At 37.2% G+C, this 15,457-nt stretch overlaps 1 protein-coding gene across 4 annotated transcripts in view; it reads left to right on the top strand.

Moving 5' to 3' along the window:
• Positions 1 to 15,457, top strand: part of rps6ka1 (ribosomal protein S6 kinase a, polypeptide 1) — a 68,452-nt gene that overhangs the window by 30,954 nt on the left and 22,041 nt on the right. For 2 of the 4 annotated variants that reach the window (XM_082142530.1, XM_082142527.1), the window contains exon 1: positions 3,027 to 3,051. The exons of the other annotated variants lie outside the window; for them this stretch is intronic. In XM_082142530.1, the coding sequence (XP_081998656.1) occupies positions 3,042 to 3,051 (10 nt within the window). In that variant the 5' untranslated portion in view covers positions 3,027 to 3,041. Of the gene's footprint in view, positions 1 to 3,026; positions 3,052 to 15,457 lie in introns of those variants that run through there. 4 annotated transcript variants of the gene reach the window in all.

Genomic DNA, 15,457 nt, shown 5'->3' with positions numbered 1-15,457 from the left:
CTTCTGTAGATATTTCTGTGCTAGAGATGAAACGGTATGAAAATTTCAGTTGACAAAAAAAGTTGTATAAAATGATAAACCGCTCTCTGACAGTAGGTGGTGCTTATGGAGCTGTTTCCTTGCGCTTACAAACACTACTTTATTAGGCATTACACGGACTTCTTAAAAACAGTCGGTTTCCTTCAGAGATACATTCATATAATTAATTTAATATTTTTTTCTAAACATTTGTTACAAAAGCTCTTCTGACATATGTCAGCTTTCATTTAGGATGTGTCATCATTGCAAAAACAGCAGTTATGCTTGCAGTATCTCTGGTGACGACATCGCGTGGCTTTCTCTGGGTTGAACACTGCGAATGTGCACTGCGCATACACTGAAGTTTTGTTAATAATAGCCTATATGTAATGCACATGTAAACAATTATATGAATTGGCCTGCAACATTTAGGCTTAATGTAGTCAGACCTTATAGAATCTAAAGTCGGTTTGAATTCATTTCGATTGATGGAAATTATAGTGCATGTAAACACTCTACAAGAGCGATAGGTGAACTGACCCATCTTTTGTTTTCTGTTGATACCGTACAAGTAAATGAACACAAGCACCTGTGGTAACTGCCTCCACTTAAAGTTTAGTGAGTGTATTTGTGAGATTACTCTGTGATTTAACGACCCCACATGTCACAGTTCTGTGGATTAAGATGTCTGTATGGCATATTAGGGGGAAAATCTGTTATTTCTTGAACTAAGGTTACTCTATAAACAGAGTGCAGAGTGCGGTTTCCACAAACATGTTAGTCTGAGTAGCAAAGAAACAGAAACACACAGGATTTCAAACATCCATATATAATATGATCTGCATGACCGATGTCCGAGGGCTTTGCCAGGAATTTCAGGTTTCACCCCATCTAACACGATGAGCATTTTGTCTGTCCTGACGGAAAGCAAGTATTAAATGTGATGCAACATCACAGCCAAGTACCTTGAAAGTACTTTCTTTTTAACTTCCTTGGCCCCGTCCACACAAACTCAGGTATTTTTTGGCCGTCCGTCCACACGCAGTATCCGGTCGCTGAAACCAAACTTTTTTGAAAACTCCTGTCAGAGTGAAGGTTTTTAGAAACTGGATGTAGTTGTTGTTGTGTAGAGGATGAAACCGGAGATTTTGGCTTGTGACGTCAGAGTGCGCGCTGTTATCTCCTTTGTTTGACGTCAGACTGTGCGCCGCTATCTCCTTTGTTTACATGAGGCGAGTCTGTGCAGTGTGGCGGACGTAGCCAAAATATAGCTGCTAATAACCATGCTAACAGGGTTATAATAACAGTTCACCCATTATATTGCGGAACAGAGGCGTCAGAATGCAATACTACGCAGATCACTGCTTATGACAACATGTTGTAAGCCTAGTACCAAAACCGGTAATAACCTTTTTTTCAGGCTTCTGATTGGCCAACGTGACTTTACGGTTAGGGTTATATCGACACCTGTTGGTTTGGCATGCTCTTGACAGCGCTTCATAGCGTGTTTTTGCGTTTTCATGTGGACGGACATTTTTTTTAAACTGCGCTTGTGTGGACGTGATTTTTATTTATTTATTTTTCTTAAAATGAAGGAGGAAAAACTGTGTACGTGTGGACTAGGAGGGGGGTTCAAACTGGAGTTCAAGGAGCCCAGGGAGGTATTTGGGGATAATAAAGTTCTCAGAGAACTTAATTTTCACTTTTAACCTAAAGGTTAGGTTCTGCATTATAGGTACAGTAAGCAATTTTTGAAAAATGCGTTTGAAAAGTGGATCAGACCAATTACCAAAACACACAAGGCGCATTCGTTTTGGTGATTTCAAATATCAGCATTTACCAGAAATCGCTTACTGCACATTTAATGTGAAATTTATTTTGTACATGTTTTTTTCTTTTTCATATAAAGGCTATGAAAACAAATATAGTGAATATGTCTATGTAGGCTATGCTATTCAAAAAAAGAGTTAAAATATTCTAAACCAAAAAAGCAACAACAGATTGCTTAGCACTTTAAAGCAGTAGTTAAAATGACTAAACTACTGTAAAGGGACATGACTGGTGGATGGTTTCCATGCACAGCACACAGTTGTGACTAATCGATAATCGATATTCATTGATTATTATTTTTATTGATTGTAATCTATTTTATTGATTAGTTGTTACAGCCCTAGACTTTTTAATGTCATATTTCGTAACATTTGCATTGTTTTATTTTTGTACTGTGGATTGTTTTTCCATCAAATTTTTTTCCTCCTTAGGGGAAAAAGCCCATGGTTATGGTAATCATATAATGTAGCATGGTATATTTTCATGGTATTACAATTTGATACAATCATTTCATTATGGGATAATTCTGTTCTTTCTCAAATACTCAAGAAGCACTGCAGGAACATTACAGAACAATAGACCCTACATATTAGAGTCAAGCTGGTATGTAAGCAGAGCATTTTATGTATTTGTGGTTTGGATCTGACACGATGTATGTATATGTTGTGTAAGCATGGTGATGTGTAACCATGGTGACAAGGCAGGCAAGCCGGGGTTCAGTAGAGTAAGTTAATGCTCTGTGTGTTTGAATGTTCACTGTGAGCACAGGTCATACTCGCTCACTCAGTCTTAGTAATCGCTCCCTTGAAAATGACAAATCGCCTGCCATCCTAACAACAGAGCGTGTGTGTCTGTGTGTGCAAGTGTGTGTGTGTGTGTTCCTGCTGCAATTATGATCCACTTTGAAAGGACCTCCAAGCAGTCTGTGTTCATATCCTGAGCTGTGACTCCAGGACAGTCTGTGTGTGTATGTGATCATGCTCTGTTTAACAGAATCTGAGCGTGTATCCTGCTCGGACTTGCCTTTGGGAGGAGATATTTTACATTCCAGCATCATCAGCTGCCTCCAAGGACAGCGAACACACAGGTCCCACTCCAAAAGACAATTTGAGACAAGGAAAGACATGAACTGAACTGGATTTGGTCTTTAATGGGATTTAAAGATGAAAATAAAGGATTTGATCAGTAGAGAGATGTCATCAGGTACAGATTTCCAGCTTTTAGACAGGGCGGCAACCTCTTAACCAGTCGAGTTTAAGTCGTTTTTTCATGTTTTATTTCTACCTTCTAATCTATAGACAACTAAAATGTAACTGTGTGTCTAATGTCATTTTTACACTGCAAATACAGTGATACAGCACACATATAGCATCAAATTTACTCAGACCTCTTAATGTTGCACGAGGTGGCATACATGCATTTAGATGGTAATTACTGCTATTAATTAACTAGGCTATTATGCAATTATTAATCATTTTTAATGTTTTGAAAGAAGTGTATGTTCACCAAGGCTGCATTTATATTCAAAAATCCAGGCCAATCCCTTCAGAGCGCTTTCCAAAGCCACGCCTCCTTCAAAACACATGAACACACACACAGAAGAGTGTAGAAATGTTTGCTTAAACTTAAAATTGCGCCAAGTACACAGGTCTAAAAGGGACTGTAGTTGAGGAAATACCCATCTAGTATATACTTGCACTAGCTTGTTTTCTTGTCTTGTGCGGCTTGGCTCGGTGTCCATTCATATTGTTGCTGATCCAGGACGCCAGAAGTGCTGTGCTGACACCTGCACATGTGAGTCATTTCAGACATGTTTCAGCACAAGAGACTTCTGTGGTGTTACTCAGCATTGCAAACACAGGGAAAATATGACCTGCTCTTTACTCTTATGTATGTTTTTTTCCTGTTCTTTCTCAGTCTGTCAGGTTATTTGAACCATCCGTGTCTCACTCTTTAGAGTTGGTTCTTTTAATAGACTGGCGTCTTTTCCCCTCTTGTGCACTGCAGCAAATTGCTGCCACATTTTGCCCATGTCGTCAGCGTAGAGCGAGGATTTCTCCCTTTCTCCCAGCAGGATGACATCATCTTGTGTGACATCACGCCAGTGTTCTGTGCTGCGTGAGCTTCAGTTAATGTGTCTGACTGCAGTGCAGAATACTTGAGTGAACTAATACGATGCCTGTTCAAACAGATTTCTTACTCTTGCTATCATTAACACTTTTTTTCTCATTTTAGCACATTTTCTTCGTGTTTTTTAACAGTTGATATGTTGAGAGGGAAGGAGTTGGAGACAGATGGCTGGAGGGAAAAGGAGCTACATCTAGTTTGTGGCATAATATGTTACAGTAATCTGGTTGTTTAGGGTGGTATGTTATTGTGTATGAATGTTTTGTAAAAAAAAAAAAAAAATACAAATAAATAATATATCTATATACTTTCAAAATACACAATTTTTCAAAGGTTTTGGGTTGGTATTTTTATTATTTTTGAAAGAAGTCTCTTATGCTCGCAGAGGCTGCATTTATTTGATCAAAAGTAAACTAAAAACAGCATATAATATTTCCAATTTCCTTTCATATATTTTAAAATGTAGTTTATTCCTGTGATGCAAAGCTGAATTTTCAGCATCATTACTCCAGTCTTCAGTCACATGATCCTTCAGAAATCATTCTAATGTGCTGATTTGCTGATAAGAAACATTTCTTATTATTATAAGAAAGGTTATAACCTGGTGGTTGAGGAGATTCCCCGCTTCCATGTAAAGCGCTTTGAGTACCTAGAAATGCGCTATATAAATGTAACAACTTATTATTAATTATTATTATCAATGTTGAAAACAGTGCTGCTTAATATTTTTGCGGATTTGCTGGGACATTTTTTCCAAGATTCTTTGATGAATATGAATTTCAAACGAACAGCATTTATTTGTAATAAAGGTTTTTGGTAACAATGTAAAGTGTTTAAAAAAAAAAAAACGGTTACTTTTGTTGAATTTGATGCGTTCTTGCCGAATAAAAGTATTCATTTCCTTAAAAATAAATAAATTGGCTGACCCCAAACTTTTGAACAGAAGTTTAAATCACTGTAGATAAAACAGCTGTCTACTGAATACAAAAGAAACCTTGCAGGTGTCTGCTTTTAATGCTTTGAGTACTCATTCTTTAGAAGTTCAACATCACTTGCATGACTCATGAGATCACTAACAGGAAACCTCTAGTGTTCGATGCTTCATTTACCAGCATCTCATAATAAATTATTTTTCTACATTTGAATAAAAATGGGGGTAATTCAATCTCTTTCAAATGTGTGAAGGAGAGAAAAGTGTTTGTGTGTACCTTTTTGCAGTGACTATTGTTCACCATTTGTGGTGATTCACTGTAAAATAAAGAGAATCTTCCAGCTATTGATGTCCACATAGAAAAAGTAAGTCCACCCCCCTCCCCCACCCCGCGCTCTTTCTCCAGTAGCCTAGTTATATATTTTTCCCTCGCACAGCCTCTTGCACTGTTTAAATATTCTCTTTCAGGTTTATTCTGTTATTAGTTTTACATTACTCAATGTCACAGCTGTGGATATATATTCTTGATAAAATATTAATTTGTTTATGCTAAGATTTCTTGTATAAATTTGTCTCCAACTGGACTACTGCAGGGGGAGAAACACTTGCAGCCTCATCAGCTTATGATGGCTCAGCTTGTTGCAGTGGTTTTAAACTAATAGACCTTAAATAGATTTCATGTTGATTATCCATTTAATCTGTCTGATCTGCCATAACTGCTGATGGTCTGGTCAAGTTTGCAGGCCAGGGATTGAAACCATCTGGTCATGATCTATGACTCCCGTTAAAGGAAGTCAGCTTCAGCCAGAAATAATGAAGTAAATACTGTATATGTGCTACTGCTACTGGTTTCAGAGTGAAGCTTGTCATTTACACGTGTATTTTTGAATACAGTATTTCAAGCCGTTCCAGATGCTGTGAGCTGCAGGCGTGTAAGTGAACATACAGTGCCTTCACTCTGATACCGCAGTGCATTTATTTATTTGCCAGCAACCCGTCAAAATAAAAGCTTAATGGGATAGCGTTTGAAAATGAAGATTATGTAAATATTCAGTCGTATCCGAGTCCAACCCTCGCCGACCTAATGGACAAGCATTCTCGATGCTATCCTGTTGAGCACTGCCTCTTTCAACTGTTTAATGTTCATATTGGTATCCATTTTGATGGTGTGGCATCAGTGAGTTATTTGCCATTCCCTTCTTCTGATTCCACTGACCATTCCCAAAATTACTGACTTCTCTAGTGAGTTTCCACACATAACATGGCCAGAATAAGTCAGCTGTAGTCTAGTGATTTCCGTTTCTAGTGACATCCCTGTTTGTATTCGATCCAGTACTTCTCTATTTGTTTTCCTGGCTATATCCATGGTGTTTATAACGGTTTCTGCCAGCACCACATTTCTAATGCATCAATTTTCCTTCTATCTACCTTTCTTAAAGGGATAGTTCACTTTGAAATTAATTTTTGGTATGTTTTAGCTTACCTCAAGGGCATCCAAGATGTAGGTGTCTTTTTTTCCGCAGTAGTTTCAATTTTTATATTTTTAGGTCAAACCGTTCTTGTCTGTCAGTCATATAATGCAGGTCTATGGTCATTATCTCAAAACACAAGCACAGAGTCCAAATTAAAACAATTCCCCATCGTCCAAATTAAACAATTCCCCATCGTAAGTACACATTGATGGCCTAAGACACGAAACGAGCGGTTTGTGTGAGAAAACGAACAGTATTTATATTGTTTTTACCACTTATACGCAGCCATGTCGAAGTGATCTGATCTGACGTGTGCGCAGACTGGTGCATAGATATATACACACTAGATGTCGCCTTGTCTACGGCAGTTCATTGGAACGAATGTCTTTAAGGTGACATCTAGTGTATATATCTATGCACCAGTCTGCGTACACGTCAGATCAGATCACTCGGACATGGCTGCGTATAAGTGGTAAAAACAATATAAATACTGTTCGTTTTCTCACACAAACCGCTCGTTTCGTGTCTTAGGCCATCAATGTGTACTTACGATGGGGAATTGTTTAATTTGGACGATGGGGAATTGTTTTAATTTGGACTCTGTGCTTGTGTTTTGAGATAATGACCATAGACCTGCATTATATGACTGACAGACAAGAACGGTTTGACCTAAAAATATAAAAATTGAAACTACTGCGGAAAAAAAGACACCTACATCTTGGATGCCCTTGAGGTAAGCTAAAACATACCAAAAATGTATTTAAAAGTGAACTATCCCTTTAATGTCTAAAGCAACGTCGTGGGAAATGTGATGGTTCTGACTAATATGCTTTTGGTAGTTGGAGTGATATCTTTGCTCTTCCAGATATTATTCATATTAACCACTGCAGTATGGCCCAATGCGACTCTGCGCTTGATTTCAGCTGTGGATTTTCCATCTCTGTCAATTTTTTATCCAAGGAAGATGAAATCCTGAACTGGTGCAATTTCTTCGCCATTGATTTAAAATTTAACTTCTCCACTACTTGCTGTCGAATGTTCTCTGTTTTTTTTTATACGGTGCAGCCCCATTTTTTTACTTTCTTGATTTTCAAGATTAAATGTATCAGGTCCTCTTCCCTTTCGTCTCAGACTGTTGGTGGTTCTTTCCCCGATCCTCACACCACGACCTTGCCGATCCTGAACCAATCTGTTTCACCATGAAGTGTGCCCGCACTGTTGCTTCCTGATTGGTGTACAGTCAAGTCAAGTCAAGTCAAGTTTATTTGTATAGCGCTTTTCACAATACAGATTGTATCAAAGCAGCTTCACAGTATTAAATTAAAATAATACAACAAAGTTTGTTTCAAGAGGAATTTATTGATTGATAAAATTAAATTAAATATCCCCAAAATATCCCCAACTTGCCATTCACACATTGTACAGCAATCTAATTAACTTGATCAGATGAATTGGGCTGCCAAGGTCAAGCAGAGCCACCCAGAGCTTGTCATATTCAACACTGTCAAAAGCTTTGCTGTAGTCAATAAAACACACATACAGATCTTTCTGGTATTCACAGGTCTTTTCGTTGATCCATCTGATATTGGCAAGCACTTTGAAAACTTGCCATTAGGTATTCTGGTATTTTTAAAATATTTTTAACAGGGTAGTTCACCATTGCTTTCCCCAACCCTCCCCATTTATCCGTGCTTGGGACCGGCATTTAGCTGACGAATCAACTATGGCTGAGTTATGATGTACATATTACATAACTATTAGTATTTTAATTTTACAGTAAAATAACTTTCATTTTTCTTCTTCATTGAATTTGAGTCCTGAGGCCAGATTTATAAAACATTCTTAAGAATAAAACTTTTCTTAACTTCTATTTTCTTCTTATTTTCTAACTTAAGAAATGTTTTTGGGAATAAAAAATATTCTTGACTTTATTCTGAAGTGTTTTATCTTTTTTTCTTCAGATTGACAAAACTTTTGAATTTGAATTCCTAAAAAAAAATGATGTTAAAAACTATTGTAAATAACTTTTTAGTTAAAGTTAGATTAAGTTAGGATTTAAGTCAGTATAACCTCCAACGTCTCTTAAATCCTCAAAAGTAAGATGTTTAATGAATTTATTGGTTTGAATTTATTGGTTGAATCTGCCGTCTGATTAGTTATTCTGTTATAATCCCAATTGGCTCATCACATGGCTTTGTTAGCAACTGTCATTGTTTTGTTACTCTGTAGAAAATAAACATGCAGATTTTTAATGCGAGAGGCTTGTTTTGTTCATTTGGTTGTGCTGTTAGATATTAGATGACTGTTTATATCTCTTTTTGGCTGCAGCGCTCCATGTGATCAGAAGATTCATGCAGGACAGATGGTGTGTGGAGGCAGAAATAGATTCAGACATCTGTAGGAGTTGAAGCTATATTTATTTTTTCCACAGCTGTCTGGCCCGAAGGTTGAACTTTCTTGTGACCCTGCTGTCATTACTGGACAAAAACAGCAAACCGATCTCTACTTAGAGGCTACTACCAAAAGAGTAGTATGTCTGAATACATAGTATTTGATAAAAAATGCCTTTTGATTCATTATTTTTGTTCGTTATTTTAGCTATTACTTATGCAACATTAAATATAACGCTGTGACAATGTTTCTGGTATTACAGTATACAGTATACATTAAAATTTACTGACATTCACTATAATAATACAGGTGGCACAATCAAATGCTACATGGAGTTCATCATAAGTGGCCTGTCCATAAAACATATTCTCATTCATACACACAGATAAAACACAAGGGTGTAACCAAACACATGACATACAATAAAATAATGCAATAAACATTAACTAAATAACAGAAAATGTAACGCAAAACCCCCTAATGGACAAATTACAGGTTTTTATTGTAGCATTTTTACTGAATATTTCTGTAAAAATTACAAACAAGTGTTTTTAAAGTAATCACCTCATTCATAGACGCAGCATGTTTTTTTTGTGTGTGAAGGAAGTATTGTTGCACTGGCACTGGCACATACCAGGCTCCTCTATAGAAAATGGCATTACAAATGCAAGGTCTCACAAAATGTCCACTTGCATCAACAACGACCCATGTCAATCCAACCCTGTATGACTTTCTTTCTTCTGTGAAACACAAAACGACTTGAGGCTGAGTAAATGATGACATTTAATTTTTGGGTGAACTGTTCCTTTAAGACTTCCTCTCAGGCTCTGCCGCTCACTGTTTACTTGTCATTTTAAAGTGACAAACACACTGTACTGCGGCAGTGTTTTAAATTACACACAACTCTGTTCCATTTATCATCAGCCCTGGAGAAATGACAAAAGTCAGCCAGGCTTGAAGGTGCCCGTCTGTAGTTCACATCCATCAGTTGTTTAACTGCTCAAGACGCTGCTGCTCCTGGCTGACCTTCAGACACTCCTTTCAGGTGTGAGCATGTAGCAGTTTAACTCTACCTGAGCTCTTATACTACTGCCCTTTTCGTGAACAGAATACTGTGCCTCTGCTTTACAATGTCTTATTCATCTTCCCTTCCGCTTTCAGTTTTTCTACTCTCAGATTACCCTGGTCAAAGCTGAAGATTGAGTGGATTAATCATTACCCTTTATTGCTGCTATCTGTGCTGAGGTGTGTTCCACATGCTGAAAGTGTAATCACACCAGATATTGTTTGAATTATTGGTGATTACTTTAAGGTTGTGCCTAGGTTAACAATGACTTGCTGTGCTAGCTGTGTTGATTCAACTAAAGTCAATATAGCAGTGAGTCACAGAATCAACACTGATCTGTCTGTATGCCATCACACATGCATAAATCTCATACACTCATAAAAGTTTGAAATGACTTGAGGGTTAAGTAAATGATGACAGAATTTCCATCCTTTTAAGCAGTGTTTCTCAACCTTTTTGACTCCAAGGCTTCCGTTATCCACAACAGTATTCGAAGGCTCCCTAGCTCTAGTTTTGCGATTTGAAACCATGGACACTCATAGTTAGCCTGGTAATACCAGACTCTGCTACTTCACTTTGCTTCGTATACAGAGTCTGGAAGGGCATAATAGAGAAGTGTTTTCTCTCTCGCGGGGGGGCGCTTGTCTGAAGTTTAAAATCATTGGTTACCCGTAAGCCAATCACATAACGTTTGGTTATGGCGTGTGTTATGCGCATGCTCAGCCGCATCTAACTTTCACTGTAAACGCATGTATGATGCAAAAACTAAACCATCGAGCGAAATATCGGAGTGAACATGGCTGTGAATGACTTTTGGAGATTATGTGAAGTAAATCTACGCTTCCACGGTACCATCAGCGTCTACGTCACGGCTCTCAGCCCGCCCTCTGTTCGTTGATTGGCCCGGCTGTTTTCAGGCCGGTGGAAAACTGAAAGATAGGCTGCTATCTCAGACTGACTACAGGAGCGAAATGAAATTAGCGGAAGTAGGAAGTCTGACGTAGTCAGGCTAACTCATAGTAGCTAGTAACATCAAATAATTATTACTACAATTAAATTCATTACATTTCATGATTCCAGAAGTTTGCAGTGATTTCAGGGATCCCACTGGGATGGTATAGGGTTACATTTCAGTCTATTTTAAGGCATGAAGAATTTTCTTTTCACAAGAAAAAACGTTTAAATATGTCATTTTGGTGATCAAATATGAGTTTTAAGGGATACAATTATTGACTACAGGGGGAGTTTTTATGTTTAAGATTAGCCGATGGGCTGTCAATTCATTAGATAAGCCGTTTTCCCACAAGAGCAGTTTATTCAGTGTAGTGAAGCCTCTCCTCCATTGACATCCATTTAAAATAAAAGTCCATGGTCTCCTTCTCTGTGTACCACTGGGTTCATGATTAATGAGCCCTGGTCTTCTTTTATTGTTTAATTGTCCAGCCAGCTGGGGCAGACAGTTGTTTGGTACCCTGAAGAAAAACATGTAACTGTATAAAGGAGAGATTGACACGTGGTGTAAGGTGTCCTGGGTTGAACAGGCCTCCACAGAACATGCTTTATGAATTAATCAACTGTGCTCTTGTGCTGATGGACATCAATAATCTCAGTGTGTGTGCGCGTTTATCAGTTTTTTCTGGGTTTTGTATGCACATAAAACATGTCACATCTTTAAACGTGTCCAGAGTCCGTGTGTGACGCAAGTATTAAGGTCATCTGGTTTTTTCTTTTGCACAGGTGTACGGACACCAGTTACGTGTATTCTTATAAAAGAAGTCTAACCAGCCTTACTAAGTCCAGCTTGTTCTGGTTCTGTGTTCCGTTGGAAACAGACTGAATGTGTACGTGTGTAATTCATGTAAATTACTATACATGCATATCGTTTTATAGAGCCTGAGATCTGATGCTCCCATGGCTCTAGTCTTCAAACCGGTCTTCATCCTGACAGCAGTTTCCATGGTTACTCTGCTTGTCCTCATCTCTACGATGACTCCCATTATTCTCTGACACCCCCCACAACCCTAATCTTCCATTCACACCTGACCGTGTGTAACTTTCTTATTCACAAATCTCAGACACTAGACCCTACAAATGGGCTTCTGTCATTGCCAGCAGTGGTGCAATACTGATTCACTAATTAAACACGGGTTGAAACCCTTTGCACCTCCTCTCAATGAAATGAACCATGTCTCAAAGAGAAAATGAAAAATGATTCTGGACTTTGTTGCTTGAAGCAATAGTTTGTGAAGAAAAATTCTGTTTTCTTATATTGTCCATTTCTTTCAGTCTCTGTTCTTCAAGTACTTGAAATGAGTCTAAAGGGTGTGTCACCTTAAATAGCTAGATACTAATATTAAAATGTGATGTAAATTATACTAGCCCTCATTTAGTGCACATTATTCCAATGATTCATATTGAAACTAAAAGATTATTATATAATATTAAATACTATGTACTTAAGTACTTGATATGTACTTGAAGTACATATATGTACCTTTGAGGGACTAATATGTACTCTTTAGGTACAAAATTGTACCTTTTGAAAAGGTACCACCACAGTGACAGCTTTTGTACCTTTTTTTCTGAGAGTGAATATTGGAAGAAAAATATAAATACGGTATTGAATTTGGGGTGGGGATTTATATGTATATCTCTGAAGGGAGCTGACTGTCTTCAGAAAAGTTTAAATGGCATTTTCTTTTCCTCTTACCTCCGTATAAAGTAGTGTTTATAAGCGCTGCTTTGTGTACAGCGATAATGCAGTAGTTGTCTCTTATTTCAAATGGCTACAGATATTTTTGTCTAAGGCCAGTTTGCCTGTTATAGAGCAAATAAATTTACTTAAAGGAGAAAAAATTGGCAAACAGAATCGGCTAATTTGCTTGTAAAAAAAAATTGGAATCAGATTTGGCCATGAAAAATCATAATTATTAGTTTATTATATTAACGATGCAATAATGTATGCAAATATATTTAACTGTAAGTTTAGCTATTTTTCTTTTACATATTTATATATCTTTCCATATTTGTCATTGGCACAGCTTAAAATAGGAAAAAAACGGTAGCGTTTGTAAAAAGTGTCAGCGTCCCACCTGCCCATATATATTTAGAACAATAATATCTTAAGTAACCAAAGTAATATTGACAAACTATATATCATTTGAAAGCTTACAATCTCTAGTTTTCATATTTGGTGGCTGTTTTTTAAAATAAATTACAGAGGAGCAGTAATTTATCAATTTGCAACAAGAATATTTCATATTCATTAGATGTGTTTAAGCCTTTATTTTGAAATAGAAATAAACATGAAAAATCATGAAAGATTGGTAGAAACCTCAGTTTGTTTTCATGCCAAGAGTTCAAAAGATAACACCAATTAAATTTTATGAGGAAAAAAAGGTCTGAAAAGGTTTTGAATATATAGAAAAATATTATGGATTCTGGATTTGTGATGCGGCAGCGTGACAGTTAAGGGGTTAAAAGAACTGAAAGTCTTTCCTGATCATTTTAGTTTTTAGGCATAATTTTTGTTTTTGCATTTTAACAAAGCAATATCTAAGTCTTTGGAACCTGTACAGTATTTGTGGTAGGCATAGGCCGATTAACCATGTGGGCAATTGGGCAAGGGGTGCCCCACGCAAATATTTTCTTCGCTTTTTTAAAACAAGCGATTCATTCTCAAACGTATTTCTCGCCCTAGGCCTATATACCCTTTCATCAGAACGGTCTAAATTCACTGAATGTTTTGTTGAAAGTTTATTATTTTCATAATATTATATTATAATTATTAATTTGTTTTTGTTCTTGTGGAAGCGTGATCTACTGCCAGACATCGTGTCCTAATCAGACGCGATGCGATAAGATTCCAGCGATTCCACTCTAGGTGTCAGTCTTAATCCCCCACTGGTGGTATGTGTGTACCCCTTGATGGGAATCACTGTTTTAATAGACCCTTTCTCTCTAAGTGTAACTGACAGAAGAATTCATTATAGTTTATTTGTTCTCTGTCTTTTCCTGAAAAGCTATTTGACTTTGAACAGCTCACAGGGGTCGTGATCTCACCTTTGACTCATAGAAATATAATGAATAATGGGATGCTAGTCAAGGCTGGAAGTTAGATTTTATTTCAATTAGAAAGTAGTGCATAAATGAATGAGGTTAAACAAAGGGCATCTGAAATGTGACCCAGTTACAGAACTGTCCGAATATTTTGATCTGATAGTCTGGCACAATTTTTCGCCAGAATGAATATAATTTACAGAGTATGTACAGGTGCTGGTCATAAAATTAGAATATCATCAAAAAGTTGATTTATTTCAAGAATTCAACTTAACAGGTGAAACTAATATATTATATTAGACTCATTACATGCAAAGTGAGAGATTTCAAGCCTTTATTTGTTATAATTTTGATAATTATGGCTTACAGCTTATGAAACCCATGAAATCAAAATCCCAGAAAATTTTTATATTACATGAAATCACACAGTAATTACACAGTAATACCATGGTCATTGAACCAGGTTTTGGTTCTTTTGGCAGTGTGGGCAGGTGCAAACGCAGCCGTCTACCAGGGCATTTTCAGAGCACTTCATGCTTCCTTCAGCAGACAAGCTTTATGGAGATGCTGACTTCATTTTCCAGCAGGATTTGCACCTGCCCACACTGCCAAAAGAACCAAAACCTGGTTCAATTACTGTGTAATTACTGTGTGATTTCATGTAATATTCTAATTTTCTGGGATTTTGATTTCGTGGGTTTCATAAGCTGTAAGCCATAATCATCAAAATTATAACAAATAAAGGCTTGAAATCTCTCACTTTGCATGTAATGAGTCTATATAATATATTAGTTTCACCTGTTAATTCTTGAAATAAATCAACTTTTTGATGATATTCTAATTTTATGACCAGCACCTGTATATAGCTAAATGAAACCCAATGTGTAGCAGACTCGCAACCACTGTAGACATTGAGGCAGACGCATCCCCAACAATATTTTGATCATTGGTTGACCAATATGATAATTCAATGGCAAATTCAGTCTCCATTCAATCTTGAAAATTTTTAACCTTTTTAGGTACACAGTTCATAAAAAGCAAAAACAATATTTGGAGGAAGATAACCTAATTGAGGAATCTCCTCTCTACTTCTGTTAGAAACAGCATATATTTAGCCCCTCCAGACTTGCCATGACTCACTCCAAACTCTCTGAATTTATTTGCATTTTAACAGCCTATTGTGTTTCAGTTTCTGTGTCAGACAAGCCTGTTCACTTAAGCAGGGAGGTTAGCTTCATCCAAGTACTTGGAGTTAAAAGGATGACTTACGGTGTTACGGTTTGCATTGTTACCTTTTTAAAGCTACACTGTGTAGGATTTTCTCCCATCTAGCGCTGAAATTGTATATGACTACCAACTGAATATTACTTTCAAGCCCCTCCCATTTCAAGGGCGTTTTAACTCCTACGGTGGCCGTATTATTTCAAATCTGCCGGCAGTCATGAGTAATCTCCCCCTCGCATTCGTCACGGTGCCACTGAGTGTAAAAACGCGAAAGGCGACGCTTGAATTTCCAGGTATGTCCCTCTTTGTCTAATGTATTTTCAAGATGGATGCGCAACA

This window comes from Leuciscus leuciscus, assembly GCF_965113295.1.
Source record: "Leuciscus leuciscus genome assembly, chromosome: 17".
NCBI classification, from domain to species: domain Eukaryota; kingdom Metazoa; phylum Chordata; class Actinopteri; order Cypriniformes; family Leuciscidae; genus Leuciscus; species Leuciscus leuciscus.
This window is presented reverse-complemented; position numbering and strand designations above follow the sequence as displayed.